Source organism: Rhinoraja longicauda, chromosome 5 (genome assembly GCF_053455715.1).
Source record: "Rhinoraja longicauda isolate Sanriku21f chromosome 5, sRhiLon1.1, whole genome shotgun sequence".
In the NCBI taxonomy this organism is placed as follows: Eukaryota; Metazoa; Chordata; class Chondrichthyes; order Rajiformes; family Arhynchobatidae; genus Rhinoraja; species Rhinoraja longicauda.
In genome coordinates, this window is record NC_135957.1 from 13,335,504 (window position 1) to 13,359,501 (window position 23,998).

A 23,998-nucleotide genomic window follows, 5' to 3' on the forward strand; every position below is an offset into this window, starting at 1 on the left:
GTTTCCACGCTGTACATCTAAAATTTAATTAAAAACAAGGATGTTACGTGAACTGGAGCATCACGGTTATGAAGGGAGACCGGATAGATGGTTCTGTTTTCCCAGGAACAGAGGAGACTGAGGGGATGACCTGACATAAGTATATAACATTATGAGGGGTGTAGAAAGGGTAGACAGTAAAATCCTTTTTGCCTGGCAGAAGTGTCAAAGACAAGAGGGAACACGTTTAGGGAGATTTAGAGGAAATTTAAAGGAGAATTTTTAATCACATGGAGTGGTTGGAGTCTGGAATGCAATGCCTGATGAAGTAATGGACGCACACACTTTCATGGTATTTTAAAAGTACTTCGATTGCCAAGAAATAGAAAGCGATTAATCTATCATGGACAAATGGGATTAAATCGGTTCAATGGGCAGCGTGGAGATGGTTGCATGAAAGGCCTGTTCTAGTGCTGCACAATTCTGACTAAATTCTAATTTAATCTCCAATTTCTTTAACTCCCAGTAGGTCAGGTACAGTGATGCAGCGGTAGAGTTGCTGCCTCACAGAGACAGACCCGGGTTCAACCCTGACTACGGGTGCTGTCTGTACAGAGTTTGTACGTTCTCCCTGTGATCATAGAAACATAGAAACATAGAAAATAGGTGCAGGAGTAGGCCATTCGAGCCTGCACCGCCATTCAATATGATCATGGCTGATCATTCAGCTCAGTAGCCTGTACCTGCCTTCTCTCCATACCCCCTGATCCCTTTAGCAAAAAGGGCCACATCTAACTCCCTCTTAAATATAGCCAATGAACTGGCCTCAACTACCTTCTGTGGCAGAGAATTCCATAGACTCACCACTCTCTGTGTGAAGAAATGTTTTCTCATCTCGGTCCTAAAAGACTTCCCCCTTATCCTTAAGCTGTGACCCCTGGTTCTGGACTCCCCCAACATCGGGAACAATTTTCCCGCATCTAGCCTCTCCAACCCCTTAAGAATTTTATATGTTTCTATAAGATCCCCCCTCAGTCTTCTAAATTCCAGCGAGTACAAGCCCAGTCTATCTAGTCTTTCCTCATATGTAAGTCCCGCCATCCCAGGGATCAATCTGGTGAACCTTCTCTGTACTCCCTCTAAGGCAAGAACGTCTTTCCTCAGGTTAGGAGACCAAAACTGCACACAATACTCCAGGTGCGGTCTCACCAACTGCAGCAGAACCTCCCTGCTCCTAAACTCAAATCCTCTTGCTATGAATGCCAACATACCATTTGCTTTCTTCACTGCCTGCTGCACCTGCATGCTTGCTTTCAATGACTGGTGCACCATGACACCCAGGTCACGTTGCATCTCCCCTTCTCCCAATCGGTCACCATTCAGGTAATACTCTGCTTTCCTGTTCTTGCCGCCAAAGTGGATAACCTCACATTTATCCACATTATATTGCATCTGCCATGCATTTGCCCACTCGCCTAATCTATCCAAGTCACTCTGCAGCCTCCTAGCATCCTCCTCGCAGCTAACACTGCCACCCAGCTTCGTGGCATCCGCAAACTTAGAGATGTTGCATTCAATTCCCTCGTCCAAATCATTAATATACACTGTAAATAACTGGGGTCCCAGCACTGAGCCTTGCGGTACCCCACTAGTCACTGCCTGGCATTCCGAAAAGGACCCGTTTATTCCTACTCTTTGCTTCCTGTCCGCCAACCAATTTTCTATCCACCTCAACACTGAACCCTCAATACCGTGTGCTTTAAGTTTGTACACCAATCTCCTATGTGGGACCTTGTCGAAGGCCTTCTGAAAGTCCAGATATAACACATCGACTGGTTCTCCCTTATCCACTCTACTAGTTACATCCTCGAAAAATTCTATAAGATTCGTTAGACATGATTTGCCTTTGGTAAATCCATGCTGACTTTGTCCGATGATTTCTCCACTTTCCAAATGTAATGCTATCACATCTTTAATAACTGACTCTAGCATTTTCCCCACTACCGATGTTAGGCTAACTGGTCTATAATTCCCCGTTTTCTCTCTCCCTCCCTTTTTAAAAAGTGGGATTACATTAGCTACCCTCCAGTCCTTAGGAACTACTCCAGAATCTAAAGAGTTTTGAAAAATTATCACTAATGCATCCACTATTTCTGAGGCTACTTCCTTAAGCACTCTGGGATGCAGCCTATCTGGCCCTGGGGATTTATCTGCCTTTAATCCATTTAATTTACCTAACACCACTTCCCGACTAACCTGGATTTCCCTCAGTTCCTCCATCTCTTTAGACCCCCGGTCCCCCGCTATTTCCGGCAGACGGTTTATGTCTTCCTTAGTGAAGACAGAACCAAAGTATTTGTTCAATTGGTCTGCCATCTCCTTGTTCCCTATGATCAATTCACCTGTTTCCGACTGCAAGGGACCTACATTTGCGTGGGTTTTTCTCCGGGTGCTCCGGTTGCCTCACACATCCCAAAGACATGCAGGTTTGTAGGTTAACTGTCGTCTGTAAAATTGTCTCTAGTGTGTAGGATAGTGTTAAAGGATAGTAAGATCGCTGGTCGGCACAGACTCGGTGGGCCGATGGGCCTGTTTCCACGCTGTGCCTATAAACTAAACTAAACAATAAAAGATGTGTTGACGATGTGTACTATAGCTCCAAACACTATTTTCCTTCTTCATTTTTTTTGACAACTTGCCATATTCTTGAAGCATATGTCAATTATAGCTTATGTATTAAAGTAAATCATTTAATGAGGGCTTTAGCCAATTCAATTGTTGGCCACCCGCGATGTGCAGTCAAGGTCACACAGAAGCTTGCTTTTCATCAAATAAACAGTCCCATCCTGTAGCCTGCATTTGGTTGATGCCGTCAAGGCTCACTGTACATAATGTGACACAACATGTTTATGTGAAGTGGCAGCATTTTGGATCTGACAAGAATGATCATTATCAACATACTGCTCACAGTAGGATTTAGTCTTAGGATTATTAGCCTATATTCCCCGTACTGCGCATGGGCGGCAGGGTGGCTCAGTTGTAGAGATACTCCCTTATAGCGCCAGACCTCGGGTTCGATCCTGACTACGGGTGCTGTCTATACCAGAATCAGAATTCAGGATTACCTTTATTTGTCATCCAAAAAACAAGTCTTTTGTACGAGATTTCGTCACCCACAGTCCAACAATAAGAGCAATAAAATAAGCAATTACACAACCACAACCAACACAAAACAAAAGAAAAAAGAAACGAAACATCCATCACAGTGAGTATCCTCCAGTCCCCCCCCACTGTGATGGAAGGCCAGAATGTCATTTCTCTTCCCCTGCCGTCTTCTCCCGCGGCCAGGCTGTTGTAGTTGCCATGTTCCAGGCCGCGCCAGACGGTGAAAGGTCTGCGGCGGGCCGACCCAAGCCCCGCGACTCGAGTTTGAACGTTTCCCCTGTGACCTGCTGGGTTTTCTCCAGGTGCTCCGGTTTCCTCCCACACTCCAAAAACGTAGGTTTGTAGGTTCATTGCAAAAAATTGTAAATTGTCCCAAGTGTGTGCAGGATAGTGTTAGTGTGCGGGGATTGCTCTTTGGCACAGATTTGGTGGGCCGAAGGGCCTGTTTCCATGCTGTATCTGAACTAAACTAATCTAAACTAAACTAAAGCTTCTAGGAGTGTTTCTCCTTACATTTATTTATTTAGCAATTTAAGTTGTTTTGGCATCTGAATTGCAAATTTATATTTTTAACGATGCTCTAATTATCCCTGAAACACGATTTTAGGATTTGAATGAACAATCCGATGCATTACGGACAAAACTACGAATAGAAATTCAATCTAAAATGATCGTTATTATCAAAGGGAATGTTTCTCTCCCCCACCCCCCTTCACCCCCACCCATCTCCTTAGCTTTCATTCATTTTTATGTTCATAACTGATAGGTGCAGAATTTGACCATTTGGCCCATTAAGTCTACACCACCATTCAATCATGGCTGATCTATCTTTCCCTCTCAACCCCATGCTCCTGCCTTCTCCCCATAACCCCTGACACCCCTACTGGTCTAGAATCTGTCAATCTCTGCCTGAAAAATACCCAATGACTTGGCCTCCACAGCAGTCTGTGGCAATGAATTCCACAGATTCACCACCCTCTGGCTGAAGAAATTCCTCCTCATCTCCTTCCTAAACGCACGTCCTTTTATTCTGAGGATATGGCCTCTGTTTCTAGTTACTCCCACTAGTGGAAACATCCTCTCCACATCCACTCTAACTAGGTTATGTTTCAATGAGGTCCCCCCTCATCCTTCTAAACTCCAGTGAGAACAGGCCCAGTGCCATCAAACGCTCAGCATCTGTTAACCCTATTTTACCCCAGAAAAGGCCATATTTTTGCTCGTATCTGTGATTTATCTGTATCTTTTTTTTCCAATATCATGCCCTATGGTTTATTTTAGTTGTTTTATAATTGTCAAAAGTGCATCAGTCAATATTATAAACAACTTGCTCCCAGTAAACAACACTTGCAAATTTATGAGCAAATTTTCTTATAAGGATTTTAAAGCCTATTATACTTGTTCACCTGAAGTGGAGGTAATTTCCTAAGTATTAAACATATCGTAAGTCAAACTGTGGGCATACAAATAATTTTAACATCCAACAATAGGTTTATATTACCACGGGCTTCTTAATACCTTTTTATTTCACCTGCTTTGTAATTATCAAAGCAGTATCAGTCAATATTTACATACAACAGTGCATGCAAATTTATGACCAAACTTGTGATAAGGTTTCTTGCATTGGAAAAAATACATTAACTTGAGGAAGTTGAAGAATATTTTGACTGCTCAGGAGAGCAGTTAGGGGAGCTTTATTGGAACTCTCCCCAAACTTTACTGGAAACAGTGAACTAACACTCATGTACAAATAGATAATACATTGAATCAACAGGAGCAAATGGTAGGTAGACACAAAAGGCTGGAGTAACTCAGCGAGACAGGCAGCATCTCTGGAGAGAAGAAATGGGTGACGTTTCGGGTCGAGGCCCTTCTTCAGGAACAAATGGTTTCAGTTTTGGCTGACCCAGTGTTGTCTCTTAGGAGTCATAGAGTCATACAGCATGGAAACAGGCCCTGTTTTCCCCAATCTATTCCTCTCAATAAATTTATGCACCTCTATAATAAGATCACCCCTTACCCTCCTGCGCTCCAGCGAATATAGTCCCGAGAGTTAACACAACCGAGAGTTGGCAAGTTCTCCCTGTCATCTAATGGATTTCTTCTCACTTCTCAAAGATACATGCATTGGTAGGTAAATTTTGGCCACTGTAAATTATCCCAACTGTAGGTGAGTGCTAGAAATATCGAGTTCAGTATCTCGATAAATGCAGGGAATCATGGGATTTGTCAAAGGTCATTCGGGATTTTAAAAAAAGCAAACGCAGCGCTGTATAAACTGTGTATAAATTGTTAACTATTCTACCAAGGAATTAATCTAGAATTCTATCAACTCAATAGCTTCCTTTCTTGTTCTGCTGTTCACACACTACTTACACAGTCCCAGTTCTAGTTCAGTTCATTAATCTGCAATTATGAGATATTCAAAAAGTTAAAAGAATTTATTATTTTCATTTAATCGTTAATGTGTTTGCTACTGGAATAAGAAAAAATTACGTGTTTGAAACATTTTATGTTTATTCATCATTTATGCGTAAGAATATATTTAATCTGAGGCAGGCAGCGTCTGTATCAGTGTGATGTGGGCTGTTGCTTTACCTACAGGCAGTGTGAATGTACCATTAAGGCAAAGATTCATCTCTGACGAAAACTGACTACAGGGTTGGCAAATCCGATATAAGACATTTAACAGCGAAATGCCAGCCCTTTAGTATTGGATAAATTGAGTGGAGGGTCTGTGCTGTTCCAAGTTTGCGGTGGTTGCGGTGCGTTTCCCCCACCCATCTCTCGCCCAGTGCACATTGACCGGCACAGTTCACCAGCCCTTGTTAGCAGAGGCTCTTTGTGCAGGCGTTACCCAGAGCCCAAAGGTTTTGTGGAGGATCTGCATTAGGATCGGGCACGCAGAGAGCTAGCGAGAGGGCTGTCCGACCAGACCAGTCCAGGTTGCCGGTTAGGGCAGATTTGAATGGGTGGTTATTAAACTGTTCCGTCTGTGCGGCATCGCCAGCTCTCTCTCTCCCAGATCCCCCACCCCAACTGTCGACAAAGTCTGACTGACACCCGCTGGGGCGGGCGGCGTCTCCTTCAAAGAGAGCGAGAACAGGCCCCATCAGCTGGGGAGCTGCGACCCACTCCCGAGTGAAGCCTCTAGTTTGGCTGCGGTTCAAATGGCTGCAAATTCTCATCATTATCACCGCACGGTTACCCGGACCCGGCTCCCAACTGTGTGCCCTGACAGACTGGAACCAACCGCAGAGGTTAAAGCGACAGCATCTTTATTTAAGCCAACCCACCTCAAAGGTTTAACCAGCCTGTTCGAATCCAATCTGAACTTTCCAACCTTTCCAACACAGCACATTCTCCTCGTTTCCTTCAATCCAGGAAGGTTGTTTAGATAGGAATGGAAGGACTGTCTCAAATTGGTTGACCACACAACTTGCAATTCGTGTAAATCAATATCAAATTTGAATGGCTGTGACTCAGGCTAATGCCAGGGATTTGATAATTGATAGGTTTGTTCCAGGTATTCTTGCGTTTTCAAGGCTGGTGTTGTATTGAGTCAATAATTTAAATAGATACAATTGTGGATTTGTGTAGCCTGCAGTATGCTGTGGCTTACTGCTGACATATTTTGACGGGTAAATTTATTTATAAATCTCATTGAAATGAATATGCAGGTCCGTCTACACGCAGTAGCTCAGCTGGCGAAAATGGTTATCCCGAATGACCCATGACCTGGGCATGCACAGTTATAATACCAAACTCACTTATTGAAGGGAGTTAATTGGAATTGTTGTAGGGTAAGGCATAGTGAGGGTTAATAATGAGTGAATAGGGATGTGGATTGTGTTACTTTGGTGAAAGGGAACCATGGACAAAGCCTAAAAGTAGAGGCAAGGCAATGCAGGAGTGTCGGCGCCCAGGTTTCTGGAACTTCTTTGATGTTATAGCATGCAACAATCGTTGTAACAGAAAACTGGATCTACTGCCAACAAAGTTAGACTTATGGAAAAATCATCTCATTCTGTTTGTCACCTAATTAAGTCTTTCTAAGTTCCATTCTGTGCAAGACCTCATTTTACTGTTTGTCAAGTTTCTGTGCAAGACCTCATTTTATTGTTAGTCTGGTTTCTGTAATTAAGACCTAATTTTACTGTTATGTTTTGAGTAATCTTGTCATCGGAGAAAATAAAAACCATACCAATGTCACACTTGGCAGGTCAATTTTGACAAGTCTCCTAGTGCGCACCACTTTTAATAAATCGCCCGTTACTTCGATCACCAACTCCACGTGGCCTTCCCATTTTGCTCCTAGAGTTATAAAAGGGTGTGCGATGTTCAGCCCAAACTTGGTGGTCTGAAGGGCCTGTTTTCTGACTCATTGACAACTTCAACTTATCATCAGTCACTTCTAAGGTTTCAGGACCAAGAGGTTCCTGACTTGCCAGAAGTGCAGCAATATGGTAAAGACATGGACTCCCTGAAACCCTGTGACTGGTGCTTATGGTTGGGCTAATTAGGAGTCCCATCAGTGACACAGCTACCCTTAATACAAAATGTAGTACAAAACCATAGATGTGGATGGGGTCAAAATTCAATGATCCCGGGCTGTGGAAGAAGAAACCACAGCTGCTGGTTTACACCGTAGACACAAAATGCTGGAGAAATTCAACGGGTCAGGCAGCATCGCTGGGTCAGGCAGCATCGTTGGGGCAGTTTACAACCCAGCGGTTTGAATATTGATTTCTCTAACTTCAAGTAACCCTTGCTTTCCCTCTTTCTGTGTCTCCCCCACCCTAGTTCTCCGACTAGTTTTATTGTCCTTCTGATTGAATTTCAGTTTGTACATCTCCGTTACCTTCCCCTCAGCCAACAATGAACCATTCTACATTTCCTTGATCATAGTCTTCCTTGACCTGTCCTTTTCACATTCTCTTTGTACCCTTCCATATCTCTAGTTTGCCTGTCCACCGACTCTCAGTCTAAAGAAGGCTCTTGACCTAAAACGTCACCCCTTCCTTACCTTAAGAGATGCTGCCTGCCCCACTGAGTTGATCCCGGGGATGATTGGATTAATGCATGATGAGTTTTTGATGACTCCGGACCTGTACTTGCTGGAGTTTCGAAGGATGAGGGGAAAATCACATTAAACTTACCGAATAGTGAAAGGCCTGGATAGAGTGGATGTGATGGCTCCACTAGTGGGAGAGGCAAGGACCAGAGGGCACAGCCTTAGAATAAAAACTCTCCTGATGGTGGAATTTCTTTAGTCAGAGGGTGGTGAATCTGTGGAATTCGTTGCCACACGACTATGAGGCCAAGCCAATGGATATTTTTAATGCGGAGATTGGCAGGTTTGTGATTAGTATGGGTGTCAGGGATTCCAGGCAGGAGAATGGGGATGAGAGGGAAAGATAAATCAGGCATGATTGAATGGCAGAGTGGACTTGATGGACCGAATGGCCTAATTCTGTTCCTAGAACATATAAACTCGGTGCATCAGTAATTGGCCAAGGATAAACTGCAAGGTGGAAACAAATGGCAACAAGCAAATCGTTCACTGCTTCTCATCCACTGAAAGAGATATGCAATCAGAATTCAGTAACAAGAGGTCCGGAAGGTAATCAGGGTTGCCAAAGATAATTGCACTATGCTGCGGGATGTTTAAGAACGGAGTTTTTTGTTTGCTTAGGGCCGTTTTAGACAACTTGATGGACAAATTGGTTTCATCTGCAGCTGAGTTTAGTTCAGTTTAGTATGGAAACACACCCTTCAGCCCGAGTCCACACCTACCAGCGAATCCCGTAAACTAACACTAACCTACACACACAAGGGCCAAATTACAATTTTACCAAGCCAACTAGCCTCCAAACCTGCACATCTTTGGTGTGGAAGGAAACCAGAGATCCCGGAGAACGCGCAAACTCCGTACAGACAACCCGCACGGTCAGAATCAAACCCAGGTCTTTGGCGCTGTGAGGCAACAACTCTACCGTTGCGTCTCCTGTGCCACATCATGCTGCTGATTTATTGTTCAGGACTGCTCTCAAATTGTTGATGGGATGGTTCAGTTGTCTGATAACAGCTGGGAAGAAAGTGTCCCCAAATATGCGTTTTCTCCTTTCTGTACCTCTTGCCTGGTTGGAGAGGGGAGAAGAAGGAGGGGTCAGTCAGGAAGAGCCTGGTGCTTGATTATGCTGGTGGCCTTGCCGAGGCAGCCGTGTGAATGGAGTCAATGGAAGTAAGGTTGGTCTGTGTGATAGTACGGGCTGCATCCCCAATTTTCTGCAATTCCTTGTGATCTTGGATGGAACTTTTCACAAACCATGCTGTGATGAATCCCGATAAAATGCTTTCTATGATGCATTCCAATCTTTCAATGCTTTGATCAACAGGAAAGAGGATGGTTGCTCCTGCACGACCCATCCCCACCATTAAGGTGACTAGAATAAGATCTGAGTTTTAATATAGTGCACAGGTGTATTAGCAGCCATTTGAATACAATTCATCCCACCAAAGCCATTAAATGAAGTTAAACCTGATTCTAGTTAGGACTAGGAAATCTGTCCTACTAAAGAACAGAATGAGAAAAGGAATCAAACTTTCAGCAAGATTGAATATGGGTAGAGAGGCTGCCTCGTGACACCAGGATTCAGGGTTCAACCCAGACCTCTGGTACGGTTTATGCAGTTTACAGGTTGTCCCTGTGACTGCTTGGGTTTCCTTTGGGTGCTCTGGTTTCCTCCAATATCCCTGACATGTTTAGAGTACCTACTTCAGAGATACAGCGTGGAAACATTCTCTTCTACCCACCATGTCCGTGCCGACCAGCGATCACCCAGTACACTGGCACTATCCTACACACTAGGGGCAATTTACAATAGCCAATTAACCTACAAACCTGTACATCTTTGGAGTGTGGGAGGAAACTGTAGCAGCCTGGAGAAAATCCACACGGTGACAGGGAGAACATGCAAACTCCGTATAGACAGCACCTGTGGTCAGAATCGAACCCAGGCATGCTTTCTCTTATCTGGCTCTACTTTTCCCCCAAATGCATTATATGCCACTTTACTACTGAACCTGCGTAACCTTCCTTATAGGAAGATGGATCTGAAGCTTTCCACCTGTCAACCACTTTTGATTTTTGTATCATCCACAAACATCTTTTATCATGCCCTCAAATCATTTACTGCCTAAAACCAAGGGAGTAAGCATCCAGCCAACCATTACTTTAGAGACAGTGTGGAAACAGACACCAGCAATCGCCCCATACACAGTTGCACTATCCTACACATGGGACAATCTACAATTTATTGAAGCCAATTAACCTACAAACCTGTGCGTCTTTGGAGCCTGGGAGAAAACCCACAGGGAGAGCGTACAAACTTCATACAGACAGCACCCTAGTCGGTACCAACCTGGACCTCCGGTGGTCGAAGGCAGTAACTCTACCACTGCACCCCACTTATGTCATGCCACTGAGCCAACCGTGGATTCCAATTGCCTCTGCTTATCTATTTGACCAGCTTGCATCCAAAGGTGAGCCTCGGCTTTGGCTCCAGGCAGCATTGTAATGCAACTTTACCCCAACACTGCAATGAAGAGTCATAAGAACCATACAAGGTTCTCTGGAGTGGCTTCAACCTACCATGTCAATTTTCAAGGAGGAAATTATAGACTTTACCTCATTGAAACTTGGAGAATAAGAAAGGATGTTTCCACTGGTGGGAGAGTCTTGGACCAGTCATAGAATTAAAGGGCGCTCTTTTAGAAAGGTGAGGAGGAATTTCTTTAGTCAGAGGGTAGTTAATCTGTGGAACTATTTACCACAAAGGGCCGTGGAGGCCAAATCAGTGGATATTTTTAAGGCAGAGATAGGCAAATTCGAGGGTTATGGGGAGAATGCAGGAAAATGGGATTAAGAGGCAGAGATCAGCCATGATTGAATGACGGAGTGAACATGATGGGCTAAATGGCCTAATTCTACTCCTTTAACTTGTGAACGTGATTATTAACTAATCAACAAGATGCCCGCTTATTGCCAGGGTATTTCACCTAAACGGATGCACAGAAAATTGATCACACCATAGATGAAAACTGCATTGCAAAGGTCCGGCACTTACGAATTTAATCATTCCCACTAAATCTTTCCACCCCCCCAAATTAAACACATGTCTTCTGGTTCTCAATTCCCCTACTCTGGGGTTTAGACTGTACGTCTGCCAGATTTATTCCTCTCACAATTTTGTACACTGCTGTGAGATCACCCCTCATCCTCCTGCGCTCCAAGGAATAGAGTCCTAGCCTGCTCAAGACCTGGTCAAGGCCCTCGAGACCAGGCAACCTCCTCGTAAATCTTCTTGGCATTCTTTCCAGCTTGAATCTTCTCTGCTCTGCGCCCATTCCAGCATGATCAGTAGAATATTTCCATACAATTTGCTAATCGTGGATGTGTTTAGGTATGCCAATATTCTACTGGATTGTTTGTAAGAAAAGAATTTCACTGTGTGTTTGCACTTTGCACATGTGACAATAAAAGCACCATTGAACCAAGGTGTCAGTAGACTATTCAGAGTTTTCCACTTTCATACCGAGTTCACCCATCATTATCTGAAACTTAACCAGCAGTGGTGAATACAAAGAATGAACGTCCAGCGTTTGACATTAATGCACTGCTAATTCTGAGGTCTTATGAATTAAGAATAATATTTTAAACAAATAATTTTAATGGTGTCATTCGGGATGATCTAAAAAAACATTAGTTGCAACAGTGAATCTTTCAAATTAACGGCATTGTATATTTATAGATTTTTTTTATCAGTAATCTTAAACCACAACTCTATAAAATGGAGAATACTAAGCTCATTTAACATATATGCAATTTCCTGCATTGCTACAATGCATTTTGATTTGATTACTAAGGCATAGCTAACGAGATGCTACAAGTTATAATGGGTATGAACAGACCAGTGCAAATATAAGAATATCTTGCTGTTTTATCATCCAAGTAGTAGAATGAAAATGACAAACGAAAATGTGCAATCCCACCCCAAAACACCACAGAAAGGTTTAGTGAAGTTACTGGCATAAAGCTGCAAAAAATGTCTCAAAACATTCCATGTATATAATGTGGAGACCATTCAATGCTTATTGTTGAGGAAGAACAGTGACACATCTTTATATCTGAATATTTTTCAGAACTATGGAATGATCAATAAATTGAGCAATGGACAGACATGAGATGGACATTACATAGGGAGAGAATAAAAAATGATTATGTGGTTTGCAGCAATACCGTTGTGAAGATAGTCAGAGATGTCAGTCAACCAAGAACGCATTCTGGAAGGTTTTAAGAAAATGGCAATAAAATGCACTAGATAATTTAAGAGCAGCCAATTCCTAAATTTCATGCCTTACAGCAAATACAAGAGCATTGATGCAGTTTCTGTGGCTTGATTCTTCAGATGCATAAACTATAGAAATGTAGACCAAGTGCTCAGCGCAACGTTACTGCTGCAAGGACATAAAACCAATACTTTAATGAAAACCATTCTTGACAAGTTACTTCCAATGCCAACTGAAAATTGAGGAAAGGGCCAGGCATGGGAAGAAGGGGCAGAGAAGAGCAAAGGCAGAGGGCACGAGTGCAAATGAGCTGGTGTCATTTAATGGCAGGATAGAAAAGGTTTGTGGTTAGAATTTTCCAAGTGGCAGAGTTAGTTGCTCAAGGAATGGATCCTCCCTGGTAAAAAAAGGAAAATATGCAGACCACAGTGCAATTTATTTTAGCCATTAACATCAGGAGGCATCCAGGGCAGAACTGTATATTCCCAAGATAGAGAATGATGTGTGCTAAAAGACGGAAAATAATGCAAATATTTTTAATCCCCATGTTTTAAAAATGAAGCCTATTCAATAAGTTTGCTACTCAAAAGATTTTTCAAACTTTAGAATAAAATTTCCCTTAAAAATGCCTCCTTAATTGCCACAGGCAAATTTCAATGACTCACACTTTTTGTGCACCTCCTTATTAGAGTTGTCAAGAGTATCCTATAAATACTACTTTTATATGCAAAGATACCTGCATGTGTCTATTACCCTGTCCTTTAACAAAATACTTAATACACTTTAATAAACAAACCCTGAAACTTGTTATATATACACATTACACAATATATACAGAAGTAGAAAAGAGTAAAAAGCATTAAATTATTAACCTGCAAATATTCCAAAAAAAAGCTCTTGCAAAAATATTTTTCTAGGTGTGGGGGAAAACAAACTACAATGGAAACAAACCAAACTATCCCCAAATATAATTGTTTGAAATTCATCCTTAAATGTGGCAATTTCTTTCACTGAGAAAATTGATGTTCAGTAGATATTATGTAAAAACTAATATCACTGACTTGCATATGTCTGTTATATATATCTATTTTTTTTATCAATGTCCTCCATATTTGGAAGACCAGTCAATGCGCCCGTGAATTGGATGTGGATGTGGCATTATCCCACTGATGGTTTTGCTTGAAGAATTATATGGCTGACATCCCAACTGTGATCGGCTAGATTTCCAAGCTGCATAATCTGCAAAAAGAATGGGTTGTTGTTACTTTGGTGTTAACCTTCTTACAAAAGATGCCCCTTGTACCAGTCATCACCTTTTAAGCAAATCAATTGCCTTTGCTGCAATGTCACTTTAAGTGCCCAAAATTCTCAAAGTAAATTTATGCAATAACAAAAAAATTATAACTTATTGGTAGGGTCAGAGTTAGCTCAAACAACACTTTACATTTGTTGGAAATTAATATTTCATTGCTATGTTGTTAAGGAAATTAAGCAATAGAGTCATATCCCTCGTTAAGATTTTGGACATGAAACAAATCTCTCTATTGCAAGTTAGGTTATTAAGGACATAAATGATAGGAGCAGAATTAGGCCATTCGGCCCATCAAGTATACTCTGCCATTCAATCATGGCTGATCTATCGCTCCCTCCTCACCCCATTCTCCTGGCTTCTCCCCATAATCCCTGACAAGAAGCAACCTATCTCTGCCTTAAAAATATCCATTGACTTAGCCTCCACAGCCTTTTGTGGCAAAACACTACTCCCTGCCAGTCAAAGTGTAAACAACTGCAATGCCCCTGAGTTGGTAAAACATTTGAACGAGGGGAAAGTACAAGAAAACATCCCAACAACAGAGGCTTCCATACTCTTGCAAAGCTTGAATAATTCTACTGCAACTTGGGGTTCAACACCAAGACTGTTGTATATAACAAACTTGATTTGACTTATTTTCTAATAGCCATCATTCATCTATTATTAAACAGTATACAAAATCATGAGAGGAATAGATCAGGTAGACGCAGAGTCTCTTACCCAGAATAGGAGAATCGAGAACCAGGGGATGTAGGTTTAAGGTAAGTGGGGTATGATTTAACAGGAACCTGACGAGTAGGTTTTTCACACAAAGGGTGGTGGGTGTATGGAACAAGCTGCCCGAGGAAGTTGTTAAGGCAGGTACTATCACAATATTTAAGAAATATTTAGACAGGTACATGGATAGGACAGGTTTACAGGTACTGTACATCGGCCAAACGCAGGCAGGCGGGACTAGTGTTAGATGAGGCATGGTCAGTGTGGGAAGTTGGGCTGAATGGCCCGTTTCCACTGTATGACTCTGGGTCCAACAGCACTGCATCACTTGTACAACCTTCACCTCTATCCTATGGTAGTCATTTCCTTGTTCTCCCAACCTCTCTCCTCCTCGCCACTTAAAGCGTTTATTTTTACTATGAGTTTGGATAAAGAGTCACTGATCTGAAATGTCAATCCTTCTAAAAGTGGCATCCGACCTGATAAGTATCTTGACCATCTGTTGCCGGCCCTGATTTGTTCTGGCCTTTTCCTGCATCCAGTCCCCCCACCCTCTACATTCAGTCTGAAGAAGGGTTCGACCCAAAACGTCACCACCCTTCCTTTATCTCTAGAGATACTGCTTGACTTGCCGAGTTACTTCAGCACTTGGTGTCTATTTTAAGTATCACTAGAACTTGCCTTTTATTGTTTCTTTAAAAAAGAGGAATTGGGTTTGATCCTGATGTATTAGAGTCAAGCTGGAGAGCACAGCAGTGCAGCGGTAGAGTTGCTGCCTACAGGTGTAGGTTTTCTCCCACACTCCAAAGGTTCCGATTTGTAGGTTAATTGGCTTTGGTAAAAAAAAAGTAAATTGTCCCTAGTGTGTAGGATAGTGGTGATCGCTGGTCAGCACGGACTCGTTGTGCCGAAGGGCCTGTCTCCACGCTGTATCTCTCATGTCTAAAAAGTGTTTAAAGGAATGTGAACAGTCATATGAACTACTGGGAAGTGTTCACATCTATGATATCACTTCTTAAAAGAAACAAGGGAAAGGAAAATGGATTACAAATATCCCACGATTAACCGAAAGAATACATGTTCTAATTTAGCATGTCTTTGATATTTACTGGAATCTGTTTCCACAACTGGTGCCAGCTGCACTCTTTGGCCAGCAGATCCAACTTCTTTCTTACGAAATGTCGATGAGTATCCTCCAGGGGCATCAGTGCCAGTGGCATAAACTGAAAAAGAAAATAAGCGGTGCTGCTCATCAAAAAATAAAAATTAAATTCCCTTACAAAATTACAAATGCCATGACCTTTACAGACAACTCAGCGAGAAACAAAAATTGCTCTAATTTCCCCACGTTGTAATTTTAAAAGCTGCGCAATCTGGTTATCAGCAGTAAAACGTTTTTTTCTCCAAGGAGGCTTAATTTTATCAAAACCACCATCTTAAAATCCTCTTGGTTCACCATTTACCCTATTCCGTTCCAAGTAGAACAATCCATATTCTTGCATGGACTAAGTGCTGGAGTAACTCAGCGGGTCAATCCATATTCTTCCCAACCTCTCCTCCTAATTGAAGTCCCCCATTTTCAGGCAAGTTCTCTTTTGTGGGCTTTATCTCTTCCCTGACAAAAGCTGAAGCCAAACTAGAAATTTACAAAGACCCAGCATGACTTTTATTTTATGTCCTTTCCCTTCAGTTAAAAATATGTAATCTATGTTTAAAAAAAAAAGAAAAGCACACTTTATCATCTTGCCCTGCGCTCAGCAGGAATAGCTTCAGATGAAGATTTATGTACATGGACACCAAGGTCATCTCTCTTTTGTGATGTAGTGCTTTTCCATTTTAGTCGCATCAAAATACATCAGGTACATGGATAGGACAGGTTTAGAGGTATATCACACTTATTTGCACTATTATGCTTGTCCATTTCACCATACTAAAGCCAGCAACTTCCCTCACTGTATATTACTTTGCCAAGTAGTGCAGTATTTGCCAAGTTTATAAGAATACCTTTATGTGTAGTTATCTTCGTAAGGATAAAAAGAGAAACAAATACAAAATAGACTCCAATAAGACCAAGTCGTAAACATGTTCATCCACTGCTGTTATAAATGCCCAATTGGCTCATTGACAAACAAGGGCTATTTTAATTCCATGGACTCCCAAGTTATCAACAAGTCCCCTGCACATTTTTGATATGTCAAGCTTCATCCTCTCTCTCAGGAAGTCTCTGGAAACTCTCAAGACCATTTCCCACTGCCCCAAACACTCAGCATACATTCATTTCCAAGAATGACTGCAGAATTTTGTTCGCACAAAGGGTGGTGGGTGCATGGAAGGAGCTGCCAGAGGAGGTTGTTAAGGCAGGGACTATCACAACGTTTAAGAAACAATTAAACAGGTAGATGGATAGGACAGGTTTAGAGGGATATGGGCCATATACAGGAAGGTGGGTCTAGTGTAGATGGGACATGTTGGTCAGTGTGGGCAGGTTTTGGCCATGGGGCCTGTTTCCATGCTGTACGACTGACTTGCATCATAGTAGGACACCGCTGAATTTGGCCTGCTCATTTTCTTGGGGTCTTTACCAATCCAAAGAACCAGAAAGTACACGACACAGATGATTTAGTATATTTGCTTATAATCATTTGGACACTTTGTTACATGAATTACTAACACTCGAGTCCCTTGTGATGTTCATAAGTTCTAGGAACAGAATAAGGCCATTCAGCCCATCGTCTACTCCACTATTCAATCGTGGCTGATCCATCTTTTCCTCTCAACTCCATTCTCCTCCCCATAACCCCCGACACCCTTACTCAAGAATCTGTCAAACTGCGCCTTAAAAATATCCATTGACTTGAACTCCACAGCCGCCTGTGTCAATGAATTCCAGATTCACTATCCTGTGACTAAAGGAATTCTTTCTCATCTCCTTCGCAAAGGTATGTCCTTTTAGCCTGAGGTTATGGCCACTGGTCCTTGACTCTCCCACTAGTGGAAACATCCTCTCACCATCCACTCTATCCAGGCCTTTCACTATTTGGTAAGTTTCAATGATGTCCCCCATCATCCTTCTAAACTCCAGCAAGTACAGGCCCTGCCTTTCAAATGCTTATCATATGTTAACCCAATCACTCCTGGGATCGTTCTCATAAACCTCCTCTGGACCCTGTGCAATGCCAGCACATTCTTCCTCAGATATGGGGCCCAAAACTGCTCACAATACTCTTGACAGTTTATACATTCATGGTTTCCATAGATGGTATTGTTATTTGGATAATAAAACATGGGAGACAATCTCATTCCAATGCATGCTCCTGAGAACTAAGGGTGTCAAAGGTTACAGAGAGTAGGCAGGAGAATAAGGTTGAGTGGGAATAATAAATCAGCCATAATCGAATGGCAGAGCAGATTTGATGGGCCAAATGGCCCAATTCTGATCCTATCTCCTACAGTCTTGCGAAGATTGAAGAGCCTCAGCAGAAGTAAAATCGGGAAACAGAAATAAAGATACCTACGAAACAAGAAGACAATAAGACATGTGTCATCTCACCCGCATTGGTACAGTTGAGGGGGAGAGCTCCTCCAACTACTCCCAACGGTTTACTGGAAAGGTTAGAGTTGGCCCAGAGATTGTGAACATTGAAATCTTTTCCTAGATTGGCTAATGGGGTTTTCTTGGCATTAATTCCTGCAAAATGAAAAAGTAATCTACTTTCAATTACCTGTCAGTTTCAATATTTGCTTTAATGACCCTGAAAAAACATGCATCTTGATCTCTGTTAATGAACTATATATATAGAGGATATGCAATAATTACAGCGCTCAATGCATACACAGTCCATCTGTCACATAACAGATTATAGTCAATAACCATTTCATCTACTCTCTACACATCCCTGAAACCAAAAAACTATTAACCTCTCTGTATGGTACATTAAAAAAGCTGTTCATGCTGTGTGCATTGGATGATGCTTAACATCGTTATAGTGAATTATCTTCTCAATTAATTCCAACCCCCAGTAACAAGTCTGGATTTTTTTCTAATTCATGTGTATCAAACATGACAATCTAATCTTTTCTTAACATTAGTAACTAAGACTTGTGACGTGGAACAGCTTAATAGGAGATTAAAAAGAAAAAAATGACAAGATAATATCAAGCTTGGGCCTTAAGCTTAAACAATGTAGGGCACGTATTTAAGGGTAGTTACATTTTGATTAGGGTAGTTATATTAAATTTAACCAGAGCAACTGGAGATAGCACAAGAAAGACAAATATACTTTCTCTTTTAGCTCATATAACTAAAGTAACAGCTGTTCATTAAATCTAAGCAAATTAGTTCAATTTCAAAGATACATTATATACGCTCTCTAGTTAATTAACCATTTCCCCCTAATGTAATTTTTTTTAAATAGATTTCATTTATTACAAACCTGGCAGATATCTTGATTGTTTCAGGTAGTGATATTTGGCTGAAGAAGCTCTGGACGTAGTATCTGTAGTCATATTATCTGTTGGCTTATTTTTACTGCTCGATTTACTATTTGAAGAAGTCAAGTCTAAAAGACTTTCCATTCTGCAAAGAATAAGGCTCATCAAATAATTTATAACTTCAAAGAGAAAAAATGCACTGAATGGCACAGAATGGCAGTCTACTTACTTAAACTGTGATTCTTGACTTTGTCTTTTTTTATCATTTAAATTTGCATTTTTAGTTGAAGGACCAAATGTCAAATCTCCAGAATCATTCCAGTTGTTAAAGTCTTTCAAAATAGTATGGCTCCATCGTCGAGCACTGCCTTTTGGCTTGATGCTATTACAAATATTATCCTCCATCTTGATTGCTTTCTATGATTACAAACACAAAATATAACATTAACACGTCAAGATGCATTAAAAGAGCATTGAAACAAATTCAAAAGCACAACTGAATATTTGGAGTGTTTCATTGGTATTCTTTTAAGTAAATACTACCACAATATGTAACTGATGGCACAGTGGCGCAGCAGTAAGTTGCTATCTTACAACGCCAGAGACCCGGGTTCGATCCCGACTACAGGTGCTGTCTGTACAGAGTTTGCATGTTCTCCCAGTGACATGCGTGGGTTTTCTCCAGGTGCTCCGGTTTCCACCCACACTCCAAAGACGTACAGTTTGTAGACTAATTGGCTTGGTAAAATTGTAAATTGTCCCCAGTGTGTGTAAGACGGTGTTCGTGTGCGGGGATCGCTGGTCGGCGCGGACTTGGTGGGTCTAAGAGCCTGTTTCCACGCTGTATCTCCAAACTAAACTAAACTAGACAGGTTGTACAACGGCTGATGGTTTTGGACCTTGGCACCATCCAGGAGACAAAAGTACAAAAATCTAGGCCAAAGTTACATTGCAGTTCTGATTGAATGTTGCATTGATGAAGATGTACACAAAATAAAGCCATTACGCCTGGAACTATAGCCAAACATTCTAGTATTATATTAACTATAAAAATCACATGGTCCAAGCAGATATTAGTATTAACTGGACTATGTTTCAACAACTGTAGATCCAACTTCATCTATATTCAAAATTTCTAAATCGGATTTATTAAATCTGCATATGATTACTATAAAGTGTGACCTGCCATGCATAAATTGAATGTTGAATTTGCTACAATAAAATGGTACGGTATGGTCCAATAAGTGATGTGTAGGTCAAGGGTGGCGAGAATTAAAACCCTACACACAGGGAGAACATAATCTCCTGACACCACGCCTGCTTAATGTCTGTGACCAGAAGCATTTGGGAATATTCAATGCAAGTTTTAAATTAAAATTATGAACTTGTAAATTTAAAAGCACATAAATTCCAATAATTTAATGAAAATGTTGGAAAAAATAAAAACCATAAACATTGAAAATGAAGGTCAGAAGCACCACTCACATGAAGAGAGTCACACTATATATACCAGATGGTGCAAAAAGCAACCATGAAGTGTAAACACAAAATGTTGGAATAAATCAGTGGTTCAGGCAGCATTTCTGGAGAACATAGAAAGATGACATTTCAGGTTGAAAGCCTTCTTCAGTATCTAAAGGAGGATTCCAACCCGAAACATCATCTATCCATGTTGTCCAGAGATGGTGCCTGACCCACTAAGTTACTCCAGCACGGTGTCCTTGTTTGTAAACCAGCATCTGCAGTTCCTCGTTTCTACAGATAAGAAGTGTATCTAGCCCCTTCACCGTTCAACAACTTGGCAAATAACCCTGGACTTAACAGCAGAGCAATAGGTCAAAATATTGTTCAGTTGTTAAAAGGAAGTTATAAACTGGACAACGCAAATCCAGCATCCTAGTTCTGCAACACAAGCAGCAATCAGAGCTATTTGAAATGTTAAACCGTTTCCAGAAAATTGTGCCCCAAACAAAAAGGTAAACATTATTGATTCTATTCATTTGTAATTACATTTGTTTAATTTCTAGTTTAATTACAAATTAAACTAAAAAATTTAATTACAAATTAAACTAGAAAATGTGCTCAAAGTTCACCCAGCCAATTCCTTATTAACCATCCATGATATATCATGAGCATTTATTTTATAAAGGCCCATCACAGAATATATCAAACTAAAAGGCAATAATAAGGCAAGGGGCAATTTCACAATCCCATGACTCAGAGAGTGCTACTTAATGAGAATACTGCAAAATATATTAAACTTTATGCATTGACACAGCCACGATGTTAAGACAAATTCAACCCAACTCTACATTTAGCACCTTGTAGCAACACAGATAAATGTATGACACTAACCAAAACTGTCACTGTCAATACTCAATATTAAATGCAAGAACTCTTACTTTACACACTTTGACATTTATTGAAGGCAGGATATTTTGATGTTGTTTTTCTTGTTCACTGCTGCTTCCTCTTTCATGTGAGCCTGTTGCCGAATCGGTTTGATTCTGAGAGGGTGTAATTTGTTGTAGTGGCCTTGAGGATAGATGAGGCTCAAGCGTGGATTGGGGTTGAGGTGGAGGTACAGGCTTTAACTGATTAACTGGATGTTTACACTGCATTTCTCTTTGCTGGTTTCCTTGCTCTTGCACTTGCTGAGGAGTTCCCAAAGCTTGACCAACATGAAAATAAGGATATCGTAGTGCCTATACAAAATGAGAAACAGGTCATTCTGATATGGAGATAGACACAAAATGCTTGAGTAACTCAGCGGGTCAGACAGCACCTCTGGTGAAACCACATATTTTGCTTGGGCACCTTACAACCCAGCGGTATTAAGAAAATAACTGCAGATGCCAGTACAAATCGATTTATTCACAAAATGCTGGAGTAACTCAGCAGGTCAGGTAGCATCTCGGGAGAAGGAATGGGTGACGTTTCGGGTCGAGACCATTCTTCAGACTGATGTCAGGGGGGCGGGACAAAAGAAGGATATAGGTGGAGACAGGAAGATAGAGGGAGATCTGGGAAGGAGGAGGGGAAGGGAGGGACAGAGGAACTATCTAAAGTTGGAGAAGTCGATGTTCATACCACTGGGCTGCAAACTGCCCAGGCGAAATATGAGGTGCTGTTCCTCCAATTTCCGGTGGGCCTCACTATGGCACTGGAGGAGGCCCATGACAGAAAGGTCAGACTGGGAATGGGAGGGGGAGTTGAAGTGCTCGGCCACCGGGAGATCAGTTTGGTTAATGCGGACCGAGCGCAGGTGTTCAGCGAAGCGATCGCCGAGTCTGCGCTTGGTTTCGCCGATGTAAATAAGTTGACATCTAGAGCAGCGGATGCAATAGATGAGGTTGGAGGAGGTGCAGGTGAACCTTTGTCTCACCTGGAAAGACTGTTTGGGTCCTTGGATGGAGTTGAGGGGGGAGGTAAAGGGACAGGTGTTGCATCTCATGCGGTTGCAGGGGAAAGTGCCCGGGGTTGGGGTGGTTTGGGTAGGAAGGGACGAGTGGACCAGGGAGTTACGGAGGGAACAGTCTCTGCGGAACGCAGAGAGGGGAGGGGATGGGAAGATATGGCCAGTGGTGGGGTCCCGTTGTAGGTGACGGAAATAATAAGCGGTATTAATACTGATTTCTCCAATCTCAAGTAACTCCTGTATTCCCTCCCCTTATAAGAGGGAATCTTATAGAAACATATAAAATTATTAAGGGATTGGACACGCTAGATGCAGAAACATGTTCCCGATGTTGGGGGAGTCCAGAACCAGGGGCCACAGTTTAAGAATAAGGGGTAGGCCATTTAGAACTGAGATGAGGAAAAACCTTTTCACACAGAGTTGTGAATTTGTGGAATTCTCTGCCACAGAAGGCAGTGGAGGCCAATTTACTGGATGCATTCAAAAGAGCTTTAGATGGAGCTTTTATGGTTAGCGGAATTAAGGGGTATGGGCAGGAACTGGGTACTGATTGTGGATGACCAGCCATGATCACAATGAATGGCGGTTCTAGCTCAAAGGGCCAAATGGCCTACTGCTGCACTTTTTCTCTATGTATCTATGAAAGAGTACAGAGGATTAACGAGGAGGTTGGCTTACAATCTCATGGTATGAACATCGAATTCCCCAATTATAGGTAACTGACCTGCAAATAATCCTTCCTTCTTTCCTTTTCCCCTCCCCCTTCTCTTGGCCCCATCTGGACTTCTACCCATTACACCCCTACCATCTATATTCCTTGCTCCGGTTTCATAATTCGCACCCCTTCTACCCTTATCTTACACCTTTTGTCTTTTCATCTCCGGCCTTTGTCCAACCATCTGCCTATCAAACCCCTCTGGTCCGAGACTCTCCCACTCACGTATGACATTCATACCCAAGAAGCATAACAAAAATTTCTAATTTTATTAAACTAGATTAGGTCATAAGGAAAAGGAGTAGAATGTGACCATTTGGCCTCCCTCGTGCCTCTGTAGTCCGCTTTGCCCAGCTGCAATACCGACATGACCTTCTCCCTCTTAAATTGCAGATTAAATAAATTAGATAACCCTTTCAAAGATCATAAGCTGACCATTGTAGGTGGCTCTAATTCCACTTAATTGTGTATTCTGCCACTTTTATAGCAACAAACGGTACAATCCATTCTAGTTAGTTATAAAACGTACTTGGATTGGGGTTGGACGTTTCTTGGGATCCCACTGCAGCATGTCTCTCATGAGTTGAATAGCTTCACCACTTGCATTGGGAATCAGAGTCTTGAGGTTATTTGGTACACACTGTGGCCAGCGGAAGTTCATGGCTGCTGCAAGCTGATAGCCTTCGGACCAATTGTTCTAAAATGTCAAGTATAAAGTTTAGACTTTAGACATACAGAAACAGGCCCTTCAACCCATCGAGTCCACACCGAACAGCGACCACCCTGTGTACTAACATTATTCAACACACTAGAGACAATTTACTGAAGTCAATTAACCTACAAACCCGCACGTCAGTGGAACATGGGAGGAGACCGGAATACCCGGAGAAAACGCAAATAGACCCAGGGA

General features: G+C 41.9%; 1 protein-coding gene across 5 annotated transcripts in view; it reads right to left on the minus strand.

Annotated features, from left to right (window-relative positions):
* Window positions 1–11,887: 11,887 nt before the first annotated feature.
* Window positions 11,888–23,998, minus strand: part of LOC144593407 (serine/threonine-protein kinase ICK-like) — a 42,265-nt gene continuing 30,154 nt past the window's right edge. For 4 of the 5 annotated variants that reach the window (XM_078398912.1, XM_078398911.1, XM_078398910.1 and 1 more), the window contains exons 8-14: window positions 23,618–23,785; window positions 21,358–21,660; window positions 19,185–19,372; window positions 18,958–19,100; window positions 18,075–18,212; window positions 15,634–15,747; window positions 11,888–13,734 (exon numbers count right to left, since the gene is read on the minus strand). In XM_078398912.1, coding sequence (XP_078255038.1) covers window positions 13,592–13,734; window positions 15,634–15,747; window positions 18,075–18,212; window positions 18,958–19,100; window positions 19,185–19,372; window positions 21,358–21,660; window positions 23,618–23,785 — 1,197 coding nt within the window. In that variant the 3' untranslated portion in view covers window positions 11,888–13,591. The remainder of the gene's footprint in view (window positions 13,735–15,633; window positions 15,748–18,074; window positions 18,213–18,957; window positions 19,101–19,184; window positions 19,373–21,357; window positions 21,661–23,617; window positions 23,786–23,998) is intronic. The other variant, XM_078398914.1, reaches the window with a different exon arrangement.